Source organism: Microtus oregoni, unplaced genomic scaffold (genome assembly GCF_018167655.1).
Source record: "Microtus oregoni isolate MIOR12 unplaced genomic scaffold, Mior012 000021F_ref0000039, whole genome shotgun sequence".
Lineage (NCBI taxonomy): Eukaryota > Metazoa > Chordata > Mammalia > Rodentia > Cricetidae > Microtus > Microtus oregoni.
The window spans coordinates 14,595,162-14,619,756 of record NW_024543080.1 but is presented as its reverse complement, the minus strand read 5'-3'; the positions used below and the strand labels follow the sequence as shown (position 1 = coordinate 14,619,756).

General features: G+C 35.5%; 1 protein-coding gene across 27 annotated transcripts in view; it reads left to right on the top strand.

Moving 5' to 3' along the window:
* The window catches only part of Adgrl3 (adhesion G protein-coupled receptor L3), a 752,737-nt gene that overhangs the window by 683,615 nt on the left and 44,527 nt on the right, over positions 1 to 24,595 (top strand). For 9 of the 27 annotated variants that reach the window (XM_041671395.1, XM_041671381.1, XM_041671378.1 and 6 more), the window contains 4 exons: positions 297 to 323; positions 2,795 to 2,963; positions 9,952 to 10,077; positions 15,738 to 15,834. In XM_041671395.1, coding sequence (XP_041527329.1) covers positions 297 to 323; positions 2,795 to 2,963; positions 9,952 to 10,077; positions 15,738 to 15,834 — 419 coding nt within the window. Of the gene's footprint in view, positions 1 to 296; positions 324 to 2,794; positions 2,964 to 9,951; positions 10,078 to 15,737; positions 15,835 to 18,481; positions 18,524 to 24,595 lie in introns of all 27 variants that reach the window. The other 18 variants (XM_041671384.1, XM_041671383.1, XM_041671376.1 and 15 more) reach the window with 3 other exon arrangements.

Below are 24,595 nucleotides of genomic sequence, written 5' to 3'. Positions count from 1 at the left end.
AAATGTCTCTGTCAAGTCACAAGTAATATGAGCACATGATGAAAAAATGGAATTGGGAGTCTCATATGGGATATTGCAGTATTGTAAAATTGATTTTATTCCCTGGTATTTAAGTTCTCATGGTCATTTTAGGATTTACCTTCTGGATATAAAGGGAAGGTTATGATACCTTTCAGGGAGGTGGCAAATACAGGCCTTTGGTGAGGAAAGAGGAGGATATTTTTTTTCATATGAAATTCTTTATCATAAAAATGCTAATGTTGGTGTTCTTGTCTTTATGTCTATGCATTCTTTAGCTATGAGGATAACAGACCCTTCATCAAGTAAGAATGACCTGAATGGCTGATAAATTGCATTTATCAGTGTGGTCTCATGACCCAGCTGTCAGATCAGTACCGAGAATCGCTAGAGCTTCTGTCATTCACATTGAGGCAGAAGAGCAAACTGTGCAGGAAACGCTAACATGTAACTTTTGCATAGAGTGCTACGGGTGTATTGCCATACAAGAAAAAGAATTCCCCTTCGCCTCAGTTAATGGGATATCACTTGAATTCGGTGCCTCAGTAACAGCACTTTCCTGTGGTACAGACTTGTCTGTCATGGAGAGCTCCTCAAATTGTGATGTGCCCTTCCATGGTCGTGGGGTCAAATTTCTGTTGTGTGTTCAGGTGTCATTCATCTTAAATTATTATGTGACTTAGTAGCGTATCTTTAAAATGATTTTATGGATGGGAATCTACCTGCTTGTAATTAGCATTAACAATTTCCTATATTAACTGTATCTATAAAAGGGGGAAAGACTTTTTGAAATTTAAATTTTACCTATGCCATCTCTTCCTTTTGAAATTTGGCACCTGTATCATGATGAATCATCTAATTGCTGATGAATACATTGAAATTTCTGAAACAAATTTACAAGTCTGTACCAGTCTAACAAATGGAGAGATAATGAAAACAATTGGTCATTTGCCTATAATTTTAAAACTTGCCAGTCCTGCAAGAATCAACTACAATTGGCCTCCTGTGGGCTACCTTGCTGTAGACGTTCAGTTTGTTCTTCTGGTGAAGAGTCCTTTGTCTCCATTCCCTGATGCCATCACATTTTCTTCTTCATGCTTTTGCTTATTTCCTTCTTTGGAAATGAGAACAACTGCAGTTCTAGACCATTTAACCCCTGGCTCTATTGTGTGTTTTCTACTGGATAATGGCTGACGTCAATATTTTGTGCCATCATTTGGTTGCTAAATCTACAATTTTTTCTCTTTATTTAATAATGATTCTTTCCATTTTTCCTTTTTCTGCTATCTGTTAGAACCCGAGAGCTATTGTTTGAATGTTTCCATATTTTGGACTTCAGTTGTGAAATAAATATTAACATTGAAGGCGTTTTCTAATTCATATAAGCAAATGTGCCAAATGCAAGAACATACCTCCTTCATTCAAAGTCTTGGTGTTTTATAACAAACCTGATATGGTTAGTGGACATTTAAATATGAAATATAATGCCTGATTATGTGGAAGAAAAATAACAACATTATTCATTTTAATAAGCCTCTGGGACAATATCTTCAAATCTTTTCAAAAAATAAAATAATTGAATTCATATTATGGTGAATTATGTAGTTTTCTCTCCCTCTTCTCTTTGCAAAGAATCAATTACCCCAAATATTTCCTCCTTGGATATCAAAAATGAAAGATAACAGGATGCTGAAAATAATTGTTAACTTGCTGTGTCCAAAGAAGTGATGCTGGGATAGTAAGGGATGGGCCTGTGAGTATGTAGGAATCTTAGATGCTTTGGGGCCTGTTTTCCCTCTACTTCCAAATGGCAAAGAATTCCATTTCCAGTTACTAGAGCCCCATCTATTACAACAGTTCATTTTATTCCCAGTAAGTGTGTAGGATGACCATAAATACATGAACTCCTGTCATCCACTTATTACCATGAACCATGGCAGCTTAGAGGAAACTAAGCAAATGGAGTAAAAGGGACAGCTTTCCTTTAGTGCTATGTTACTCCTTTCATACCACTCCATCCCCATTCTCAACTTCATCCTCTTCCCTGAGTTTGTAGGCGCTTCTAAGAGTTGAAGACACCCTAGGCCTGTCAAGAGATTAAAGGCCTGATTTTGAAAAGCTTAGTTCAGCATAATCAACAAGATAGTACACGAAAGCTAAAAAGTGCTTACCACTAGAGTGGAACTTTCTCTTCTAACCCTACTGTTTCCTGCACACCTCTACTTCTTTATAGAATTAGAAAAACAAGCCTCTTTTGCTCTAAACATGTGCCTCAAATACTGGTTTCTTCTAGTCAGAGTTAATTTTTCCCAACAAATATAATAATTTTTAGTCAGAAAAAAAGGAAATTTGGAAATATGCTATCCAAAAGTATTAGAAGAAACACTGAGTGCCTAGTGATTCAAATATACCAAGGAGTCTGGTGAAAACTAATGTCACTTTGAAGACTTTTCCTCCTTTCCCATTCACCATAATTACATATCCATACCATTTGCATACGTATTGAAAACACATGAATAATTTATGGCACAAATCTGCTTTTGCTTAAATGAATTTCTGTGTTCATAACATTTTCATCCATGTACATCACCTCAAGCTTGATAACTTCCAGTACCATTAAAATCTTAAAGCACTTATAAATACCACTTGTCTCACATTTTGTGTCGTTAAAACTTACCATAACTTTTTTTTCAGTGTCAGTATCATTGATTGCACGTGGTTATATTAACTCGGTACTAATTATTTGTTAACCCTGCGTTTTCTCTTCTCTCCACAGGTCATGGGTTATAGGTGCAATAGCTCTCCTCTGCCTGTTAGGATTGACCTGGGCCTTTGGACTCATGTATATTAATGAAAGCACAGTCATCATGGCGTATCTCTTCACCATTTTCAATTCTCTACAGGGAATGTTTATATTCATTTTCCACTGTGTCCTACAGAAGAAGGTAAGCTACAGTTTTCCAAGCTCAGGTGACATATACTTCGTGATCGTAAAGGATGCTATTCACATACAGCATTCCTTGTTGTTTTCTTTAAATGAAACATATTACTCTACATTCTCAAAAACCAAATGAAACATATCACTTCATTTATTTTATATTAGTAATGACAACATATATACATTGTAGAAATATAATAGTTAGAAAGGGTGTTTAAGTTAACCAAACCACATTTTATTATTTGTATAATTTTCAAAAAAGTATTTTCTTACAGACTTGTTTGTATATCCATGGGGAGAAAAATGGAAGTTGTATTTTAGAGAGTAATTCTTCCAAGTAAATTGCAAGATAGGTGACTTTTATGATTTTATATACTGATAAAGAAATAATTCATTCAAAAAGACAAATTTAGTTATTAAATACATTGTTTCATATATTTGAACCATAAGATTGGATTTCTAGTATAATACTATTAACTCTATTAAAATTGTGTCTCTATAGTTTTTATTATATGGTACCTTAGTCAGATTGCTTGGGTTTCATTATTAGGATTTACATTTAAAAAGTTCTCTGATTTTTAACAAATTAATTAACCTCCTCATATCCCTGTTTTCCCATATGTGACATGGAGGTGATGAAAATAATTATGAAGTATTTAAAAAGATGGCTCTAAAAATGAAGTGGCAAATATTTTAGTCTCAGAAAGTCATACTAAGACTTTAATTCTGTTTTAGAAAACAAGAAATATGAGGACTAATTTTCTCTATTTCAAATTTGTTTATTCAAAACTAAAAATCAAAGTACTGTCCAAAACAGACATTTAATACTCATGTCCACCTATTAAGATGAACAAGTGGATGAGAATAAAACAGAATTATATTGTGTTTCAATTTTAGCTGGCAGTAAATGTCTACTATGTTTTCCTATGGTGGCAAATATAGGATAGATAAATAATGATCAGCCAGATCCCTAAATCTAGATTACATATATTAGAATGGATGAATTTTATGCTGATGGAGTCATATTCACCACAAAGATAAGCTAAAATTAGATGACTGAAGTCTATCAAATGATGATATCCCCAAAATGTCAGTAGTTTAACTCACCATGTGCTTATTTTCACTCAATAACACACTAAACCCATGAATACACAAATTGGATAAAGACTTGACATAGAATTTTGTAATCATCATGGTTGATGACATCCAGCAGATAATCTGGAAATGATAGAGAATTTTGTGAAAACCATCTGAATGTGGCTTATATCACTTCTATGCCATTTCCATAAGACACGACTCCATAGACAGTACCAATTGACGTTCTAGGAGTAGTGAGAACAACAGTTTAACCTTTAGCTTGTGTACCTAGAAGTAGAACAACTGAGTATGGCCACCAGATAGTAATTAGCTGTTCTTGATGGGTATAAAGAAGAAGATACAGGCAAACAGTAAAGAAAAAGACCAGGTAATTATAAAGGATTTCTTTATCTCACCATTTTGGAGTTGGAGATGCCACTTTTGAGGTTTTAGACTTCTGTGGTCTTCATCCTACAGAAAGCAGAGTTGCTTTCTTCCTCCCGGAGAGCCACTATTGCCACCCTATGTTGAAATACGGAGCTGCGGGCTGTGTCCCGCCACCCCGCTAGCTTTACCCAAAATAATTACACGGAAACTGTATTCTTTTAAACACTGCCTGACCCATTAGTTTCAGTTTCTTATTGGCTAGCTTTTACATATTGATCTAACCCATTTCTAATAATCTGTGTAGCCCACGAGCTGGCTTACCAGGAATGATCTTAACCTGCGTCTGTCTGGAGTGGGAGAATCATGGCGACTCCCTGACTCAGCTTCTTTCTCCCAGCATTCCGTTCTGTTTACTCCGCCTACCTAAGGGTTGGCCTATCAAATGGGTCTAGGCAGTTTCTTTATTAATAAGAAATCACTCCCACATCATTTCCCCTTTTTCTGTTTAAACAAAAAAGAAAGGCTTTAACTTTAACATAGTAAAATTACATATAGCAAAACAGTTATCAAGCAAGAATTACAGTTACAATATTTATATCTATTTTATCTTTTATCATAACTAAGGAAAACTATAACTATCTATTCATTCTTCAACTCCATCAAAGACTCCAGAAGGATATAATACTACCTAAGTAAACAAGAAATAAGAAAACTCTAGAAATGACAGAGACATCTTGCTGCCTGGACAGTCACCCAAAGTTCTTTTGTATGGTTGGGGCATCCATCTTCAGCCTTCAGGCCCATAGTATCCAGCAGACATTTCCATGAAGCAGGAAATTTCAAATACAGTTCAGTCACTATCTGCTGTGTCCTGCAGAATGTCTCGCAGACTCTTTCATGAGTCATGAACCCCAAAAGACCGTCTCACCTTTAGGCAAGTTCAGCAGTCCTCTCTCTGCGGGTTCTCTGTGTCCATTTTATGCAACAGTCCAGGCAAGAGCAGTTTCTTGCCCAAATGGATATCCAACTCCATAAGGATCCTCTTCGATGCCCATCTTCCTCTCGAAGTAGATTGGTGCCAGCAGGAGCAGATATGTCTCATTGTCATGAAAAGTCCTAAGTTATTAAAACATTAAATGCCATATCCTGCAGTCTTTGAAAGATATGAAGAATGTCTATCTAACTGAAATGTATCTCTATATATCTAGAAAATCTAACTAACATGACTACAAGATTGACTATTATTGATGATTAACCATTAACCTATATTTCTTAATTATACATTACATTTTAAAAATGAACTACACAATCACACCTTATTCAAGATCAAAAATACATATACATATAACAAAATTGACCTTAAAATCCATACCAATGCAAATTATTCATACCTATATCATTTCCCCCTTTAAATGTAAAAGAACATTTATAAACAATATTTTGGGAACATGGGCGCAGTTTTTTCGCTCCAAACGTTGGGCGCCAAAATGGAGGCGTAAGTCACAAACAATGCCACACCAATTTGGGGTTATGATTATTAGGGTGGTATTTATTTAAAGGGGAAAAAACTTACAGATCACTGTCCCAGGCAACAGCCCTCTTCGCAACCAGGAAAGGAGTCTAGTCGCAGGCGGAGCAGGAAGTGAAGAGAGAGAGAAGAGGGAAGTGGCCGCTTTTTTAAAGGGAGAGAAACCACGCCCCAGTGGGCTGGTACCTCAGTGGTGATAGGCTGGAGGAGTGGGAGGACCTCCCGCAACAACCCTAGGATCTCATCTAATCTTAATTACCTCTCAGAGACTGTATCTCTGGTACATTAACACATTGATGAAGGCATTAAGTTTCTAGCAGATAAATTTTTCAGGGATAGATTCACATTACAGTATCAACTATAGGGTACTTAATAGATATAGTTGCTAAGCCATGATAGGGAACATATCTTTAGGTTTATAGTAAATAATCACCTTTTCTTTGTATTTTTAAGAGAAAAATGGGTGGCATTTTTATCTAGTATCAAGAACATGCCTCAGTACCAGCAAATATAAAAATTTTCTTACATAGTCAAATAATTGACTTTCTCACAACAAACACATCTTTAAAAGTTTTCTGAGAATTCAAGAACAATTGCAGTGGGTTTTTAATCCTACTGCACGTACTGGCTTTGTGGGAGCCTAGGCAGTTTGGATGCTCACCTTACTAGACCTGGATAGAGGTGGGCAGTCCTTGGGCTTCCCACAGGTCAGGGAACCCTGATTGCTCTTCGAGCAGATGAGGGAGGGGGACTTGATCGGGGGAGGGGGAGAGAAATGGGAAACGGTTGTGGGGACGAGGCAGAAATCCTTAATAAATAAATAAATTAAAAAAATGTTTTCTGATTAAATTTCACTAATACAACTTTGCTCTTACAATTGCTTACATATTTTGGCTAAATATATACTATTCACTAAGGTTACTTGTTGACTGATTAAACTCTTAAATAGAAATTAAACCTTTTGAGTTTAACTTTATTTTGCAGTACAGATTGTATGGTATATCAACAATTCTTCCACTGGCTAGAGTAAGATGGGTCACTGTTGCCCTTTTTATGAATTCATTTATTCATTATACCCTCAATGCTCTAGGATTATTTATTCTGACTTGAAAATTTAGAAAAATATTCTACAAGTAAGGTTTACTTTATTTTCTGTCTTCTATATTTTACACATCACATTGAAATAAGATAGTGTTATCAGATGATATATCATGTGAAGTAGATTAGATATTCTATTAATATGGCCCAAGTTAATCTTTTTCATTAAGACATATGCTGAACATTTTAAATCATATGAGAGCAAAAGATACTTAGCATATTGAATCACGTAGCAATGCAGCTTTCATGGAGGTTGACATTGCCATATATCTAGATTTGCTGATTGTTTATAAAATGAGTGCAGAATATTCCATCTTTTTTTTTAAAAAAAGTGCAAATAGCCGGGCGGTGGTGGCGCACGCCTTTAATCCCAGCACTTGGGAGGCAGAGGCAGGCAGATCTCTGTGAGTTCGAGACCAGCCTGGTCTACAGAACTAGTTCCAGGACAGGCTCCAAGGCCACAGAGAAACCCTGTCTCGAAAAACAAACAAACAAAAAAAATGCAAATAGTTCACAATGAACTCCTATGGCTTAGTAGCAGTATTTCTTTGATGCCTGGAAGAAGATTGCTTCTCCACATTCCTTCCTTCTCTTTTTTTTCTTTCTACTACAATATTTGTCCCCCCCCCAAAAAAAAAAATCCTCTGGATTGAGGAAACACAATCATTGGCTAGGTGCGCCAGAAAAAGAAAGTGAGATTACAGGACATTAAAGTTCTTAAAGATGATTCACAAATTTAATACAAAATTTCAAACTATGCTATCACAAATGTCTTTCTTTAAGATTATCTTAAAGCTTCCCAAAACTGTAATCAAATTATTGCCATATTATTTTAAGAATAATGAATAGTAAGCAGATATTCTATTGATAATTTAATAACCATCCTAACAAAATGGTCTTTATTTGTCGCATAATGTTAAAATAGGATGCCACCTTCTCTTTTGTTTTTTTTTTATCTTTTCTCAACCTTATCTTGAAAGCAGAGTAATTGTAAACTTTCTTTTCAGTGCCATCTTATAGGTATCTTTGATAAGTTTTATTTGGTCCTCACCACTGCCCACTAGGGCACTCTTCAGTGATATTTGGTTTCACTCTTTTTCTCTGTCATTGTTCTTTTTATGGGGGGAGGGATACTGGGTTCACACTAAGCAAGTTTTTGACTTCAAAGCTATGTCCTTACAAAATAACTGACAGAAGCAACTTACGGAAGAAGCATTAATTTTGGCTCACAGTTCAAGATGACATAGAACTTCATGGAAGTGAAGACTTGTGGGAGTATAAGATAGCTGTCCATGTCAGGTCCTCAGTCAGGAAGCAGAGTGCTGGACTTCAGCCTGTGGTACTGTTTGCCTTCTGTAGACAGAAGTTTCAGTCCTATCCAATCCCATAGCTATTTAGTCCCAAAGAAACACATAGAGACTTACATTAATTATAAACTGTTTAGCCTGTTAGCTCAGGATTATTATTAACTAGCTTTTATAACTTAACCCATAAATCTTATCTATGTTTAGCCACATGTCTTGATACCTTTTCTCAGTAAGGCGTTCTCATATTTGCTTCCTCTGTATCAGGCTGATGACTGAATTTCTGCCTTTCCTCTTCCCCGAATTCTCTTAGTCTGATTACCCAGCCTATACTTCCTGTCTGGCTACTGGCCAATCAGCACTTTATTAAACTGATATGAGTGACAAATCTTAACAGTGTATAAATGTATTATCCTATAGCAGCCTTCATTGTCGTTCATCACTCCTCAGTCAAACCTCTCAGGAAAGAACCCTATAGATGCATCTCTGGTGTGTTCTCATGACTTTAAATCTATTCACACTGACCATGAGATTAGCTATCATACCATTCCTATTATATAATAACTATTCAAACAAAGTGACTTCTTAAAAGAAACCAGAATATAGTTTGAATCTAAATAATTTTTCTTTAAAATCATATATTTAATTTTTTATTTTCAATGATATTACACTGGAATGCTACATTGTTATAAATAGTAGAAATTATACACTCAGTAAAATTGTTTACATAAAGGATTAACAATAATGTACAAATATCACATCATGTGAACATATATGTGTAAAATGAGTATAATAAGGTGTCCCTTTGTTGTGTTATTTTTGACGAGTAGAAATATCAATTATTTTCATGTTTTGTTCAGTTAAATCTACAGTAATAAAAATTTAAACATGTCCAAAAATTCTTGATATATCCCCAACTTTGAAAACACAAATTATATATGTTGATCTTTATTTCCTCATTACTTTTATAAATTAAGAATTTATTCTCCAGGGCTGTTTAAAAATAAAAGAGTAGCTGTATTTCTGTGTAATTATTAAAACAATTTTATGGAAGTATATTAAAATATTTCAAATGTTTTATGCTTTCTTGAAATTTTAATCTTAGAAGAAAAATGAGCAAGAAATATAGATTTAAATGACATGCTTAGCTCAGCACAGTTCCATTTTCTGTCTTTAAATATTAAATCTTTTTTCTCTTTGCTCTCTTGGCTTCTCTCCCTCACTATTTTCAACTTTCTCACTGATTTTTTTATGCAAAAAACAATAGTTAAAATACCATTGCACCAATAAGTCAAACTCTAAAATTAATAAGTCTAAAACAGTGTCTTGAAAGTTTCAAATACAACGTCTTTGAATTATGAGGTAATACTACTGGGTGTTACCGATACAGTGTGAGTATTTACAAAGATTACAGTAGCATGAGATTTAAGATTGTCAACATGAATTTTACTATTTTATACTACAATATAATGATAAACAGTTTTTGTTTCTGTGGAGTTAGGAAGTATGTTCTTGAAAATAAAAGCTCATATACACATTATATCTTATTTCTTAGCTGAAATGGATGAAGCTCTAATAGAAGTTAACATTTCATTGGCTAGGTACGGAAAGAATATGGGAAATGCTTGCGCACGCATTGCTGTAGTGGGAAAAGCACGGAGAGTTCGATTGGCTCAGGGAAAACATCTGGTTCTCGAACTCCAGGACGGTACTCCACAGGCTCACAGGTAAGTAATACAGCTGGCTCCTTGAGGTGAAATAATCTTTCCTTTGGTCACTTTCTGATCACCCCATCACATATGTTTGTCACATCAAGAGGTTTGTTTCAGTGTGACTGTCAGGAAACAGGAGGAATAAAAATTATACAAAAATTATGGAATCTACAGAATTTGGGTGAAGCTTGTAAGACTCCTCTCCAACTTGTGTGCCATCCGCAGATAGTGGCTGATGTGGAAGAGAAAGTCAGTTTACTTCAAGGATGGGGACTCTCGTATGTGGCCCATGCTCCATTAAATAGTCCAAGACCCATTTGAGTGAAGGGCAGCACTAATTAGACCCAGGGAATCACAAGGAAAACAAACAGAAAACAACAACAAAAGGGGAATATGACGGTGGGAGGTCTAGGAGAAGTTGGAACAGGGAGGAGAAAACAGATCTAATTAAAATACATTGTATACATGCATGGAACTCTCAAATGAAAAATTGAAATAAAGATGTTTAGATTTAGATTGTGAAATATACAGTCTAAAACCACATAATTATTAATGGTATAAGAATGGCTACAGCAGACAGAAAGAGATTTGCTACTAGAACTGAAATTTACAGAAAGTTCTATTTTATACCTATGATTCACAAATGTCTTAGATATTTAAACGGATAAAATAATTCTCAGCTGCATACTATAAAAACATATATAAATGATATATAGGAGTGGAAAGATTGTTCACCTGTTAAGAGCACTGGCTGCTTTTCCTGAAGGTTTGATTCCTAGCTTCCATATGTGGTGCATGTCTTAAAGGATCTAAGACCCATTCTGGCCCCTGCAGGAACTGAATACATGTGTTGTACAGGTGTATGTGCAGCCAAAACACCCATATACATGAAGTTAAAATGTAAAAGAAAAAGTTTCAAACAGCGGCATGCTTGGGGAAAAAATGCAGTTCGCACAATGTTATGTCTTTGAAAATGGAATGATCCAGTGCATCTAAGAATACCACTAAACGATCTTTGGCATAAATCATCTATGGCATTACCCCCACCACCACCAGTCCAGTAGGAAACATTGTTAAATGATCCCAAAGAACACTATATGCTTTTAGGTAAAGTGTTTGCCATTTACCAGGGCTGCAATGATTGTGTGGGTCATGAGAGAATTTGAATTGGAACTAGCGTACTAATCCTCCATGGTTTAGTAGCAAATATGATAATGTTTAGATTGTTCTGGGGAAGACTTGAATTAAGGAGATAAGTACAGTTTCAATGTTTTGTAATGCTATATGTCAGACCGGTTCTGTTGTGCATGCATGATGGGCAAGCAATGGACATCCAATATGCAATTCCAGAAAAAATCATTATCATGGGATTTATTTACAAAAGCTTAATGAATTAAGTTTACATCAGCAGTTCCTTTTGCCTTTAAAAAATCATTTGCAAATAAACACATCTGGTTATTATAACCACATCATCTGACTACAGCTCCAAAGACCTAGCTAGCACTGGAACTCATAAATCAAAGTGGGCCATAAAACACTATCTTCTAACTTAATGGACTTTTATTTGGCAAATAAAACGTGACATCCAATATCAATCTAATATATTCCTCACTGAATTTTAACAAGACCTTATAACTTTCAAAGTGTATCAGACTATCTTAAATATCTTAATAACCACAAATCGTAAAACTTAGTTCAAATATGCTGTGCAGTCATTAGCACTTTAAATGTAACCTGCTACTTTCATAACTTGCTGGGGTTTCCGAGTCACAAATTAAGGATTGAAAGATGTGCTCACTTAGGTGAGCAGAGATTTGTGTGTTTGGAATATTCAGTCTGCATCAGACACATGAGAAGAATAAGCAAACCAGGAAGAAACCAGGAGGATGCTTCGAGCAACATCCCCCGTCTTGTGAATAGTTATTTCTACCAAATAACTTCTGCCCCTCCCCCCTTTTGTAGTAACAGTTTGAATCACTTTGAAATTAAAATGACTGAGAATCTGCATATTGGCCAGCCTGATTGGACTCAGCCTGCACTCTGCTTTACTTCGTCATTACTGATCACTCTATAGTCATTTTACTGATAATATCATTGTAAAATTATAATGTACAAGAATTTTACTTGAGTTACAGAAGACTGGTGTGGTATTTGCCAATACCTTTGAAGAATATGACCAGGTAATGCAGTTCAGTAAAATTTTCGGATGAAAACGCTATGCTTTAAACCCCAAGCTTACCCTTTACCAGCCGTGATTTTAAAAAAATGAACTTCTTATATTGTTCTTTTCCTTTTATTATATAGTATCTCATTATGTGGTCCACAAATTGGGATTCTATTTCCTCAGAATTACAAGTCAGAAGAAAGTTTTATTTATTTTTTATATATTTTTATTTGCTTATTTATTAAAAATTTCCACCTCCTCCCATCCTCCTATTTCCTTCACACTCCCCCTACTCCCCCTCCCCCTCACTCTCCAGTCCTAAGAGAAGTCAGGGTGCCCTGCCCTGTGGGAAGTCCAAGCCCCCCCCCCCTCCATCTAGGCTTAGAAGGTGAGCATCCAAACAGACTAGGCTCCCACAAAGCCAGTACATGCAGTAGAATCAAAATCCAGTGTCATCATTGGCTTCTCAGTCAGCCCTCATTGTCAGCCACATTCAGCGAGTCCCGGAAAAAAGTTTGAATATGATATACTCTGCTGTCCCATGTGCAAAATGGTAGCAGTAGTAGTTTTCTTATGCTGTCATGATAAAGCTAATGTATTAGAATAGTCGTAGGTGTTCAATAAATTGGTGGCTGCTGTGATTTATTAGTGTCCCTAGTACAGGGTAGAATGTCACATATATTTCAAGTTGTATATTTTCTTCACCTTTGCAGTTTATAACATAGCTCTATATTATTTTTTTATATCGTATAAAGCTATTTTTTGTTAGTTGTGACAATATGTCCCTACATAAGTGATACATACATTATGTCAGAGTACAATGAAAAAAATAGGGTGGAGATAGGACTTCTGAGTTAGGTGTGCTCACTGCTCCTCTGAGTTTGAGTCCATGCATCAACATGGCATGTAACAGCCTGCTGTAACTCCAGTTCCCAGGGTTCCAATTTCCACTACTGGTCTCTGCAGACACTGCATACATGTGTTGCACAGACATTCATGCAAGCAAAACTCCGTAAAATAAAAGTTAGTCTCAAAAATTCTTTTAAAAGCAAATAAATGTTTTAATATTAATTGTGACTTTTTGTAAGAAAACGTCAAAATATTCACCATTATAAAAAAAATGGGCCTAGAAATAAATATCACATCAAAGAACCTCTAAAATAATAATTTCTATGTATTTTAATTTTGAATTTGGATCACTAAGTGCATCCTATATAATGACATAAATCTGTTAAACTCTTGGGATAAAATGATTTAAAGATAACTTCCCTTATAATCTAGGACGTTACTTTTCATGTTGATAGTCAAGAATTTATTAGCAGGGGGGCTGGAGAGATGGCTCAGAGGTTAAGAGCATTGCCTGCTCTTCCAAAGGTCCTGAGTTCAATCCCAGCAACCACATGGTGGCTCACAACCATATGCAATGAGGTTTGGTGCCCTCTTCTGGCCTGCAGGCATACACACAGACAGAATATTGTATATATTAAATAAATAATTTTTTTAAAAAAAGAATTTATTAGCAGACAGACCGCAATGCAATTCAAGGTTGAAAACTGCTGGGGAGAGAAATAAGTTATGTGAAGTCCCCAGATGTCTCACAGTTCCAGTTGTGGAGAAAGGTCTCTTTTGAGGTGGTTATTTATATCAACGTCTAAACAGTATTCTTCATCAGAGAAGGGATTTTAGGAAAGCATAGTTCTTGTTGGGAGAAAACTTGAGGCCAAGGAAACTGGCAAATTCAGGAATAGAAGGAATATCATTAGGTAGATACCAAAATTCTCGGAAAGATTGGGGAAACCTGACGTTCTGAGGAACCAGGAAAGATAAAGCCATAGGAGAGCACAGGTGATGCATCCCAATGTGCTGGTGAGTGTATGCAAATTTAGATTTTATTTTGATTATTTTGAAAAGCTGAAGGGATGAAGAGATAATATATTATCCATATGTATTAAATATTATATAGTAACTGTAGTTTTGGAGGGGTGTGGCTGTCAAAATCAAGAATCAGAGGCCTCCTCACCTCCAGGTATCATTTACTTACTTCCTGCTGACTATAACTTACAAAAAATTAATAATATGGGAATCTGGTAAAACATCAATTTATAGGACTATATGCAGGGCAATTTTATACTATGGAACAAGAGAATGTTCTACTCACTTTGATCAACCTGTGATACCTTTGTTATTTATCTTTCCTGATTTATTATATTGTATTTGGATGTATTCACTTTTTAAGATATAACTTTTTAAAAAGAAAAGGATGTGCATAATAAATATGAAGCTGTGAGGCATATTAAATGAATGAACCCCCTTTGATCCAACATTTAGAATGGGAAACAAAGTGTCCTCAGTGTGTTTCTCCCCGGAGTGACATCTCCCTAAACCATCTTTATGTCTCTCACCAAATCTGAATTTATTTCATTGACTTATTATCATTGTCTCTTCTTCTTCTACATTATGTCCTTTGTTATCCCTTTAAGTAAAGTGATATCTTATTGTATGAGTATTATGCAATTGTTTCTTTCACCTCCATATTCTAAGACATGCCCTAATGTCGTCAAAGATGTTGAGTTTTGCTGTATATGCATGTGTCTGCACGCCATTATTCTCTCAGATCAGTGTTATATATCAACATGGCTGAATACTTCTCACCGAATTTTAAGACCTACACAATTGTCAGATATTCTAAGACTAATCACTGCTACTATTCAAACTAGCAGGAACATGGCTATCTTGTGAGTTTGAGGCCACTATTAGTAGCACCAACGTTTCTTATTAAGCCGTTTCTATCTGGAACAGCCTCTGGAAGTACGTTGTTTACTCCTCAGAAGATCAATATGTTTTGATCACTAATTTAATAAAATAGCAAAACACGGTAAAAGAGAAAACTTCTCCCCCAGACTAAAACTTCCTTTATGAGTGATCTGCCTCTTAGATATTTGAATTTAGAAATAAAAATCATAATGGAAGACTTTTCAGGTGTCTCTAAAAGCTTCCTACTGTGAAGTGATGAATACAGCTGAGATACCTACTTTAACTCCTCAAAAGAAAAGCCAGGAGGTATGTAATCTCTGAAGTGTCATTGGTTTCCTGGGAAAACCTCTGGAAAATGTACCTTTAGTAGCATTTCAATAATATTCTGTGTTCTTTTGTTACTACACTCTTATGAGAGTCTGAATTTTTTTATTTGCTTTACATTTGAAACTAAAGTTTTCTAAAGTACGCATCTGTGTGTGTTTAATATTGTTACGCTGGTATAGTACTTTGCCTTTTCCATTGTCCAAGTTTTAATTGTTATGGCCTGTGCATCAATAAAAATGGCTAATAACAAGAAAATAGCACCACTAATTTCATTCCTGATGTTCTCATGCCACTGCTTTGCAAGTGTAGAGAAATGTTTCTTTGCTGGATGCTAGGACCAGAGACCTCATATGGCTTTCAAAGAAACTTTAGAATGTGTGCGGAAAGTCACTTTCTCACAAGTCTGCCTCCTTCTTCCTTCTCAATACAGAGCCGAATTCGGAGAATGTGGAATGATACTGTCCGAAAGCAGTCGGAGTCATCCTTCATCACTGGAGACATAAACAGCTCTGCGTCACTCAACAGAGGTAGTTAGGAATGATGTTTCATAGTTCTTGCTTTTCTGAAGAATGTAGGAACGTCTTAAATGCATTGCTACATATATATGTTCTTTGTACTGGAAATATTGTTAAGGGTTTGAGCATTGGTGAGTGCAGCATTCTATTCCATTATTTGTAGATTATTTTTAGTACTGAATTCTCAGGAAATCTTTTATGAGAGAAATTATAGAATGAGAAACTTCTTTTCCTAATCATCTGCCACTCTTATAAACTGGTGAGTTGTTAGGCCTCACAGGAAGCAGTCAAGATAGGCAATTATATGGTTATATAGTCTGCTAAGCATCATAGAGTTACAATTGTCCCAGGTATAAGGTTATTTCATCATCTTTGTGGAAGTGAAATATATTGTCTAATACATAATTGAGGCAAGATAAGATAAAATTAATGTAACCTCAGTATCAAGACATATATCCAGATAATCTTGGATGTTTAAAGCTCTAGAGTGAAAAAGACGCTTATAATGTTTTATGAATGGGGAGGGGGTGTTCATATAATACTCATGGATGAGATGCTCCAAAATCACCATTTAGGCTTTGAAATCAAGTTAACATAATTTGCCATTTTGTTTGTGAAAAATCAATCTATATGTATCTCTCTCTGTTTCTCTGTCTCTCTCTTGTGTTTATATGTGCACGTGAGTGTGCATGTCAGTGTGTATGTGTGTGTGAGAGAGAGAGAGACAGAGAGAGGGAGGAAGAGAGAGAGAGAAGAGGGAGATGAGAAATAACTGACCTGCCATAGAAATGAGTGAATACAGTTTGAAGTGAGTGTCGGAAAGCACTTACATCACAGTTTTATCCCTGAAGCTCACAGTTTTATGAAATAAATTACTTTTAATACTACCATTGTTCTTGTCTTAATGTCAAACAAGTTGATCAGTCTCTTCTCAGCCAGTTTTGCAATGCTACTTAGAAGCAGATTATGCAGCTATTTTGCTTTATCATTATGAACTCTGATGTTGCTCCGGATAGCCTCATATAAATGGCTTTGTACTCATATAGTTACGAATAATGTGGTAGGACAAATGGTATGCGAGTTGAGCTTGATGCCAATATGCATGGTTTACACTAACATTGTTAAGGTTTGGATGTGTTTGAGTCATTGAAACAGCAACTGTAATCAGTGATGACTTCAAATCACCTGTATTACATTATTACAAGGAAAAAGAGTGGGAACATTCATCCAAACCCAAGAAAAGGTTTTAAAATGGAACAGCTCCATTCTTACTTTGCTCATCCTCAACTTTTTATTTGCTAGCTTATGCCCACTTAGAAAGTCCCTCCCATGTTTTCTTCATGGAAATGTGTGGAAATCTCAGTATTTTCTCACTTTCTTTCATAAGTCATCACTCATGCCTCATGACCTTGACATTAATTTGCTGCCTGTATGACCAATGTTCTTTGCTGTTGAATGATGCCATTTGTAGAGGTTTTGATCCTATAAAGAAAACTAGCTTTTCCAGTAAGATCCTGACAAAGTATCTTTAGTCCAGAGATCACCGCAGCCATGAGAAAATTTTTGTTTAGAAAAGCTGAGACAATAGGATTTTAACGATATGTAGTCTTTTGGCCTATTGTGAGGACAGACACACTATGGTAATTATTTTTTTTTAGCTAGTGATGTGATCAGATTTTGTGTAAAGACACTATACTATGTAAGTTTAGTAATAAATGCTTTACTGAGCTATTTTTGTGACATTAAAATCATACACATAGTTAAACCCGTTACATAATATCAATTTTTATTTCTTTCTCACCAGTTCCCTCAAATTTCATCAATCTTGAATGCCGTGATCTAAACATGACTGGGCCAATTCAAAATAAATTAAAAATAAATATATTTTGTATTGGCTGATTTTATATGTTAGTCTATTCATTAACATTCTTATTCTGAAGATATTTAATGAAGCTGTTAATTGCAGAGTCTAAAATTTTTATAACATCAATAAGTTACTTTGGTAATGAGCTAGGGGAAAGGGTGAACACGAGTGTTCGATTTGGCATGTGTTTGGGTTGTGGTCTTTTTCAAGGTATATAGTCTTCCTTTAAATCACAATATTAGTGGTGCTGGAAGTCACAGGGCTTTTCTTCATTTCCTATATTAATTTTCCTGTGACACCCCACAAAAATATCCCAACTGAGGGATTCTTCAGTTTATTTTCATCTACTTTTTTCTTTGAATTTCCATGCATGTAAACAATGAATCTCAATCAGATGCCTCATTCCCCTCCCACCTCTCTCCAGGACCACCTGTCACATCTTCCCTTAAGTTTATGTCTTTCGATTATTTATTTATTTATTTTTATTATTTTAATTTACAGACTCCAGTTAATGCTGACCATATGCTCATGGGTATGGGATTATCCTTAGGGGCATGAAACGACCTTCAAGAGGTCACACTGTTAAAGAGAAGTGGCTCTCCCTCGCCCCCATATTCATCAACTACCAAATAGCATCTGCACTAGAAACAGAGCCGTGGATGACCTTCACCAGTTCATCCATTATTTTTTTTAAAAATCCCCAAATTATTAGAATAATTTGAAATTTTATTTCTTCTTTTTCTATATCTAAAGATAGTCTTTAACCTCCTTCTTTAATCTTGTCTTATTCCCCAGGATCATATCTTCCCTGCATTCAGGCGTGTGTAACATATTTAGGTATGTGACATCCAAGATTCATATTTCCAGATAAACACGTCAGTCACCTCAGCAATACAGTAAATCACATCTGTGTACTCAACAGATTCTATCCTCTGCCATTAAAATAAGCATCATAGATACTACATTTTGCATCTTCATATATTCTAACCTCCCACTCATTCTTAGATCCAGCTGTAAAATTTAAAAATTCTAAATCCATATCTTACTTAGATTCGCACATTTATTTATTTATTTATTTATTTGCTTTAAGAGTACTGAACTTTGGAAACTACAAGCTATGTTTTTTTTTTTTAATTTTACCTTAGGTTTTCTTTCAAATCATATCACTGCACATTATGTCAGAGGAGTGTCATTTTATAAATTTACATGTCTTATCCTATATTCTTTCAAACAATCACAGTAATATAGGATCTGTTAAGAATGAGGAGTCTGTCATATAGAGCAGAGACATTTTTACTCTTTTTGGTTGGTGTTTGGGTTTTGTTAATTTCTTTGTTTTTCCATCTGAGATGGTCTTTTCTTAATCAACTTGTTGATTGTATATATTGACTATATCAGATTATCTTTTTAAATTTCCCAGTATAACAAACTTGATTGCTATTTGGACTTTATTTCCAGGTGTTATATAAAAACCTAAAAATTGTATTGCTAATTTTCAATGTAAAGTCTTAACTTTGAAAGGCTCTTGTTTGGCCACCAGTTTTTTTATAATGTTCATGTAGGTATGTATTTCAACTATCTGTATTCATGACTTTTTTTCCCATAAATATTCCCTAAAAATCTCAAAATTTCTTTCTTTCTTCTATTCCCCATGTGCTCAGCATTGTGTTCCACACCCAGGCAAATCTGTGATTCTTGCAGCCAGTAGCACTACCAAAATAACATTTCTCATGGCACTATCCCAACTGGGAGAGGAGCCTTTAGACAAGCTGTATGGTGGGCATAGGGGTCCAGCCAAGTGTAACTCTAAGAGAGGCCAGCGTTTCCACAGACTTGATTGGCAGCTAGAGGCTTTGCTTACTGCTTTACTTAAATATTTACTGTTTTGTTTTGGAAGGCTACGAGACACTGTTCATCCCCAGCTTCTCCCATGGCTATTTCCAAAGAAATAAACTTGCTCTTCACCCTTGTAGGCTGGCACTAGTAGGAAGGGAGTGTAGTCATCTTCTCATTCCTACCTCCTGCTTCCCATCTCTGCTTTGGAACTCTCATTACACTTAGTTTTTCTTCTGTTTATTTAATTGAGTTCAAACATTTTTCTTTATAACCAAGATCTTCAAGCTGGCTCCTCCAATGTGGTGGGGCCCCCAAGCCTAACCCTGGCCAATAGTAATTTCAAAAGCAAGGTTCTTCTGAATAAGAAAGAAAAAGACTTTTTTCCCTTACAGAGAAATGACTTGGCTAGTGTCCTAGGTTCCTATTTCTCCCTTATTTTTTATACCTCAGTTTTGCCAACCTACCACACATGTTAATAAGAACTAAATGTTTTATGTGGAGACCTGAGCAGAGAGCTACAGTTATTGAAGCCATATTGAATTGTTTCATGTGGAAAGAATGCTGATTACATGTGTAGCACTTACATATAGATTCTTCTTTTGGGGGTCCAGAGTTATATCAATCTGCACACATTCTTAATATATGTATGTAGTCAGTAAATCTATGATGTCCCATAACACCCTGTTTATGTTCATAGATTTGTAAGAACATAGCTACAAGCCTGTTCAAAGCTGGACTGACCTGCTAGCAGCATTTGCTGGTGAAATGGGGGAAAGATTGCCACCAGGGAGACATTTGCAAGTACTAATTCTGTTACCTCTCACGGTAGTTTTACACCATTTAATTCAGTGACTTCTGGCAAAGGGATTCTTCTCTCACAGTCCATGGAATAAGTATCTAAATGGAATGAAAACTAATTCTTGCCAGTGTCTCAAGGAACCAGACTTTAAAATTCCCTGTTTATTGCTCAGGGTTTCTTTTCCTTTTTATTACCCAGAAAAGGATGGTGTGAATGAGTCAGTTCCATAAATGCCAAGTAAAATGTGTTAATTTACCTAAAAGGATACTAGCTTGAGGCTAGCCAGCAAATACATAAATAAATAAATAGTAAATAAACAAGTCAATAATTATGCTGAATAGTCTGTTCTAAATTCTAAAAAATGTAAATTATATCTAGCTATTCCTACTCTCTATTTGGTTTTAGAGCTATATTTTAGTATCAACCAAATAAAGATAATGTATCTCTTCCTTTCTTATCCCATGATAGAGGCAAATACTGTCTCCTATTTACTTCCAAGCCCTACACTACCACCTAGGAGCTTAGAGAACACTACTTCAATTCAGCTAGCCCTGCTAAATAACTATTTTTTCAGAGCAGGGAAGTGACTCGACCTGTTTTTAACTCATGTCTTCTCAGAGCCCCTATTGTCTTTCTCAGGAGGTTGGCCACTGGAGCAGAAGCAGCTTCACAATAAATCACCTGCTACCTCATTAATATGCAGGCTTCTAAACATATTTTGTTTTTATGCTTTTAAAGTAAATGCAAATGAACAAATGTAAGGGGTGTTTGACTGTGATTAATGATTTATATAAATTAAAGTTACTAGGGTAAAACAACACATGCACTCGGTGCACTTTATTAATATCAGTAAATATGATTTGATTTATGTGCATAAAATAAGTGATAGTGCCCCAAAGCCTTGCTGTTCCGAGGGATTATAAAATCACTCACTGTAAATATTAACCAGCTACTAATATAATCTGACATCGACTTTTGAAGTTTGCAAAACGATTTAATAATCTGCTTATAGTGGGTAGCATAGCTTCATAAATCAGAACAGAATGCTTAACACACTAAGCATTATAAGGAGCAAATGAGTATTCTGGGGAATAACTCTACTATTATATTTATTTTAGGATTTTTGTCATTTCTATTACTATGGGGACAAGGACTTTCTATGTCAGTTTCTTCCTTTGTGTATGTCATCAATAAGAACCTAAAAGGGTACAATAAAATAAAGACTTCTCTGTTAGAAAGCAAATAATCAAATGCAGCAAAAGTACAGATTTTAAAGGTGAGAAACTGAGTCAAACAGGACCCAGTATTGCTCTGATTCCCAGCTTAAGGAAGCCAGAGGTGAACACCCTTCCACTGGCCAAAGGCAATACATCACAGACCCATTGCAGACAGGCGTAAAACTACCTGTTTTAACTTCCTGGCAGAAGCAAGAGAGAACGTGATTCTGAGCAGTTCCTCAGCACCCTTTCCTCTCTTCTTCACCTTCGCCCTATAATATAGCTCCTTCATATAATCCAGTCCCCTGGAGAAAGAATACAATAGCGAGCGGTTTGTATTTGTTGTGATTATTATATTACTTAAAGCTTTCATAGACCCATTATGAGGGGAATTCTCTACCAGTGGCTACTCAGCTTACTGCATTATCCCTTTCTCTCCTGTACTAAAATCCCACCAAAGATTGCTAAGTTGTTAATATAAGTGCCGCATAGCCTCTTTACTTATATTTGAAGTGTTACTGCATTCAACAGAATTTTCTAAAGGCATAGTATGAGTTTTTTGTTTGTCTTAAGCATTTTTTTTAGCTATGTGGAGAATTCACATAGGAAATGGAGGCATTCTTTTATTTAAAGGAAACAACACACCCATAAATTCTATGGTAACTTTTCATTGTTGTGGTGCAACATCCAAAGGAACAGTAGAGATGGATTTGGGTTTATGGTTTCGGAGGTTGCCATTCAAAGTCAACTGGCTCCATTGATTTCAAGCTCATGACAGACCTCAGCATTGTGGGAGGACATGACAAAGGGTAAAGCGGTTTACTGCAGGACACCTAGAAACAGAAGACAGGCAACAGCCAGAGCAGAGCATGGTCCCAGACCGACTTTCTCCCAGAAGCTTCTGCCTACCACAGATTACAATAAATATATTTCTTTCAAGAATGTATTTCTAAGTGACCATTATTTTTAATTACCCAAAATGAGAACTAGGCATAATTTTGAAGTAAACAGGGATTAACTCTAGCACATCACAAATTAGTATGTGAAAGGTGACATCTGATTAGGAAAAATACTTACTAGAAAAAGAATAAATTGTTATGTCTATAATTAGACTGTATCCAATTAAAATGTTTTTTTGTAAACAAAGGTTTACATTTTCACTAGCTCAGTCTAACTTTCAGTATACCAAGTAAATGTTTAATAGATTCTATGACGAATTTTTTCATCATGTTTTTTCATAATTCTTCATCCTAAAAGTGTGGCTACTTTATAACACATTGTCCAGTATTATAGAAGGGAATGGGTAACCACAGGAGGTCGTTTGTGCATTAAGAAAGATTAGAGAGGATATAAGGAGTGAAGGAAAAGAATCAGTTTTGTTTTAAAGAAACAGAAACAGTTCAGGTGGTGGTGGTGCTCGCCTTCAATCCCAGCATTCAGGAGGCAAGGGAAGGTGAGTTGGTTCAAGGCCATCATGGTCTACAAGAACTAGTTCCAGGACAGGCTCAAAACTACAGAGAAAGTCTGTCCAAAAAAAAAAAAAAAAGAAAGAAAGAAAAAAAGTAGAAACAGTATTTTTTGTTAGATTTTTCAGTCTAAACAGAATGTAGCGGGTTATGGTAGTATGTACCACAAGACTCCATAATTGAAGAGTCAAAATTCTCCCCTTTCTTCAATTCTTAAGTCAGGCATACTTTTGAAAATTGTCATACACAATATCAGATTTCATTATAGCCATTTTCAAAAAGAATTGTTTTCCTTTAATTTAATTACTTCCTCATCTAACCCATGACCTGTGCCTTGTATCATGCCACCCCGAGTTCCTGTCACATTTGGCTCCCACCTTAAAAACCTCTTTCCCTCCCTCATTGTCTCTTCTTTAGTTTGGTAGCCTCTGCCTACACAGACATATCTACATTGAAATTCAGAATCCACATACAAGACAGAATATTTTATTCTTTTTTAGATATACATTTCATGCATTGTATTGCTTTTAGTTTTATAGTTCAAGTTTCATTCAGAGTGGACCTTTTGCAGGTGATTTTATATGTTACATAATATGTTTAAAATGCCAAAAATACGGAGTTATACTGGAAGTCTTATATTTTTGATTTTGGTAAACTTTTGTGTTACTAAGAAGTGATAGTTTCACTGTTTCCTAAGTTTCATTTGGCAAAAATATGCCATTTCAAGTTAAATCTTTGACATTAATTACCTTCCATTTGCAGATTATCAACAATTTTACTTACACAAAATGAATCAATTCACTATGTACAAATACTAGAATCAGATATGTTTTTTTTACTAAGTTATTTTTTATTCAGAAGGAACTCAGGCTTTCTGCTGTTTTCTGTGTTTAAGGAAAGTCACCCTGTTAACTTCAGCCTCAGTGGGCTCTTTTTAAGTGCTTGATCCTAATTTGCAGCTAAATAGAACAGGCAAATACAAGCTTTGACCACAAAACGTGAGGTTTAGAAGTGAATGACTGGCTGGCACAGAAGGAAACACCTGTTAGCTCATCAATGAGGTGTCCAAACCAAAAGAATTGTGAGTGGCATTCGGGACTACCCACTAACATTTCCTCTCAGAGGTAATGAAATGAACTGAATCAGAACAAAACAAAAGGGAAGACCCCAAAGGACCATAGGTTCATCACATCTACAGAGCCGCTACTTCCTCTGCTATCGGCAAGTTTCATGGAAAACTCTGAGATCTAATTTCACCACTGGTGGCTCAAGTCACCAGACTCTGTGATGCAATGCTTTTCCCGTTAGTTTTTGAAGCCATCACTATATAACACATCAGTTTCTTCATCAGCAACTTGTTCACTGTATTGCTGATAACGTGTAAAAAATAGCTAATGAGAAAAAAACCCTGAATTTTAAAATCTTTAGAAGAAAGCACAGGTTTTTTTTTTTTTTTTTTAGATTTACAATACAGAAATGGTATATATAAAAGAGAAATGTGAAAATAAAACATAGATAGCATATATGAAAGAGGTTAATGCCCAGATTATATAAAGATAGCCACATGTCAATAAATAAAATTCATTAATTT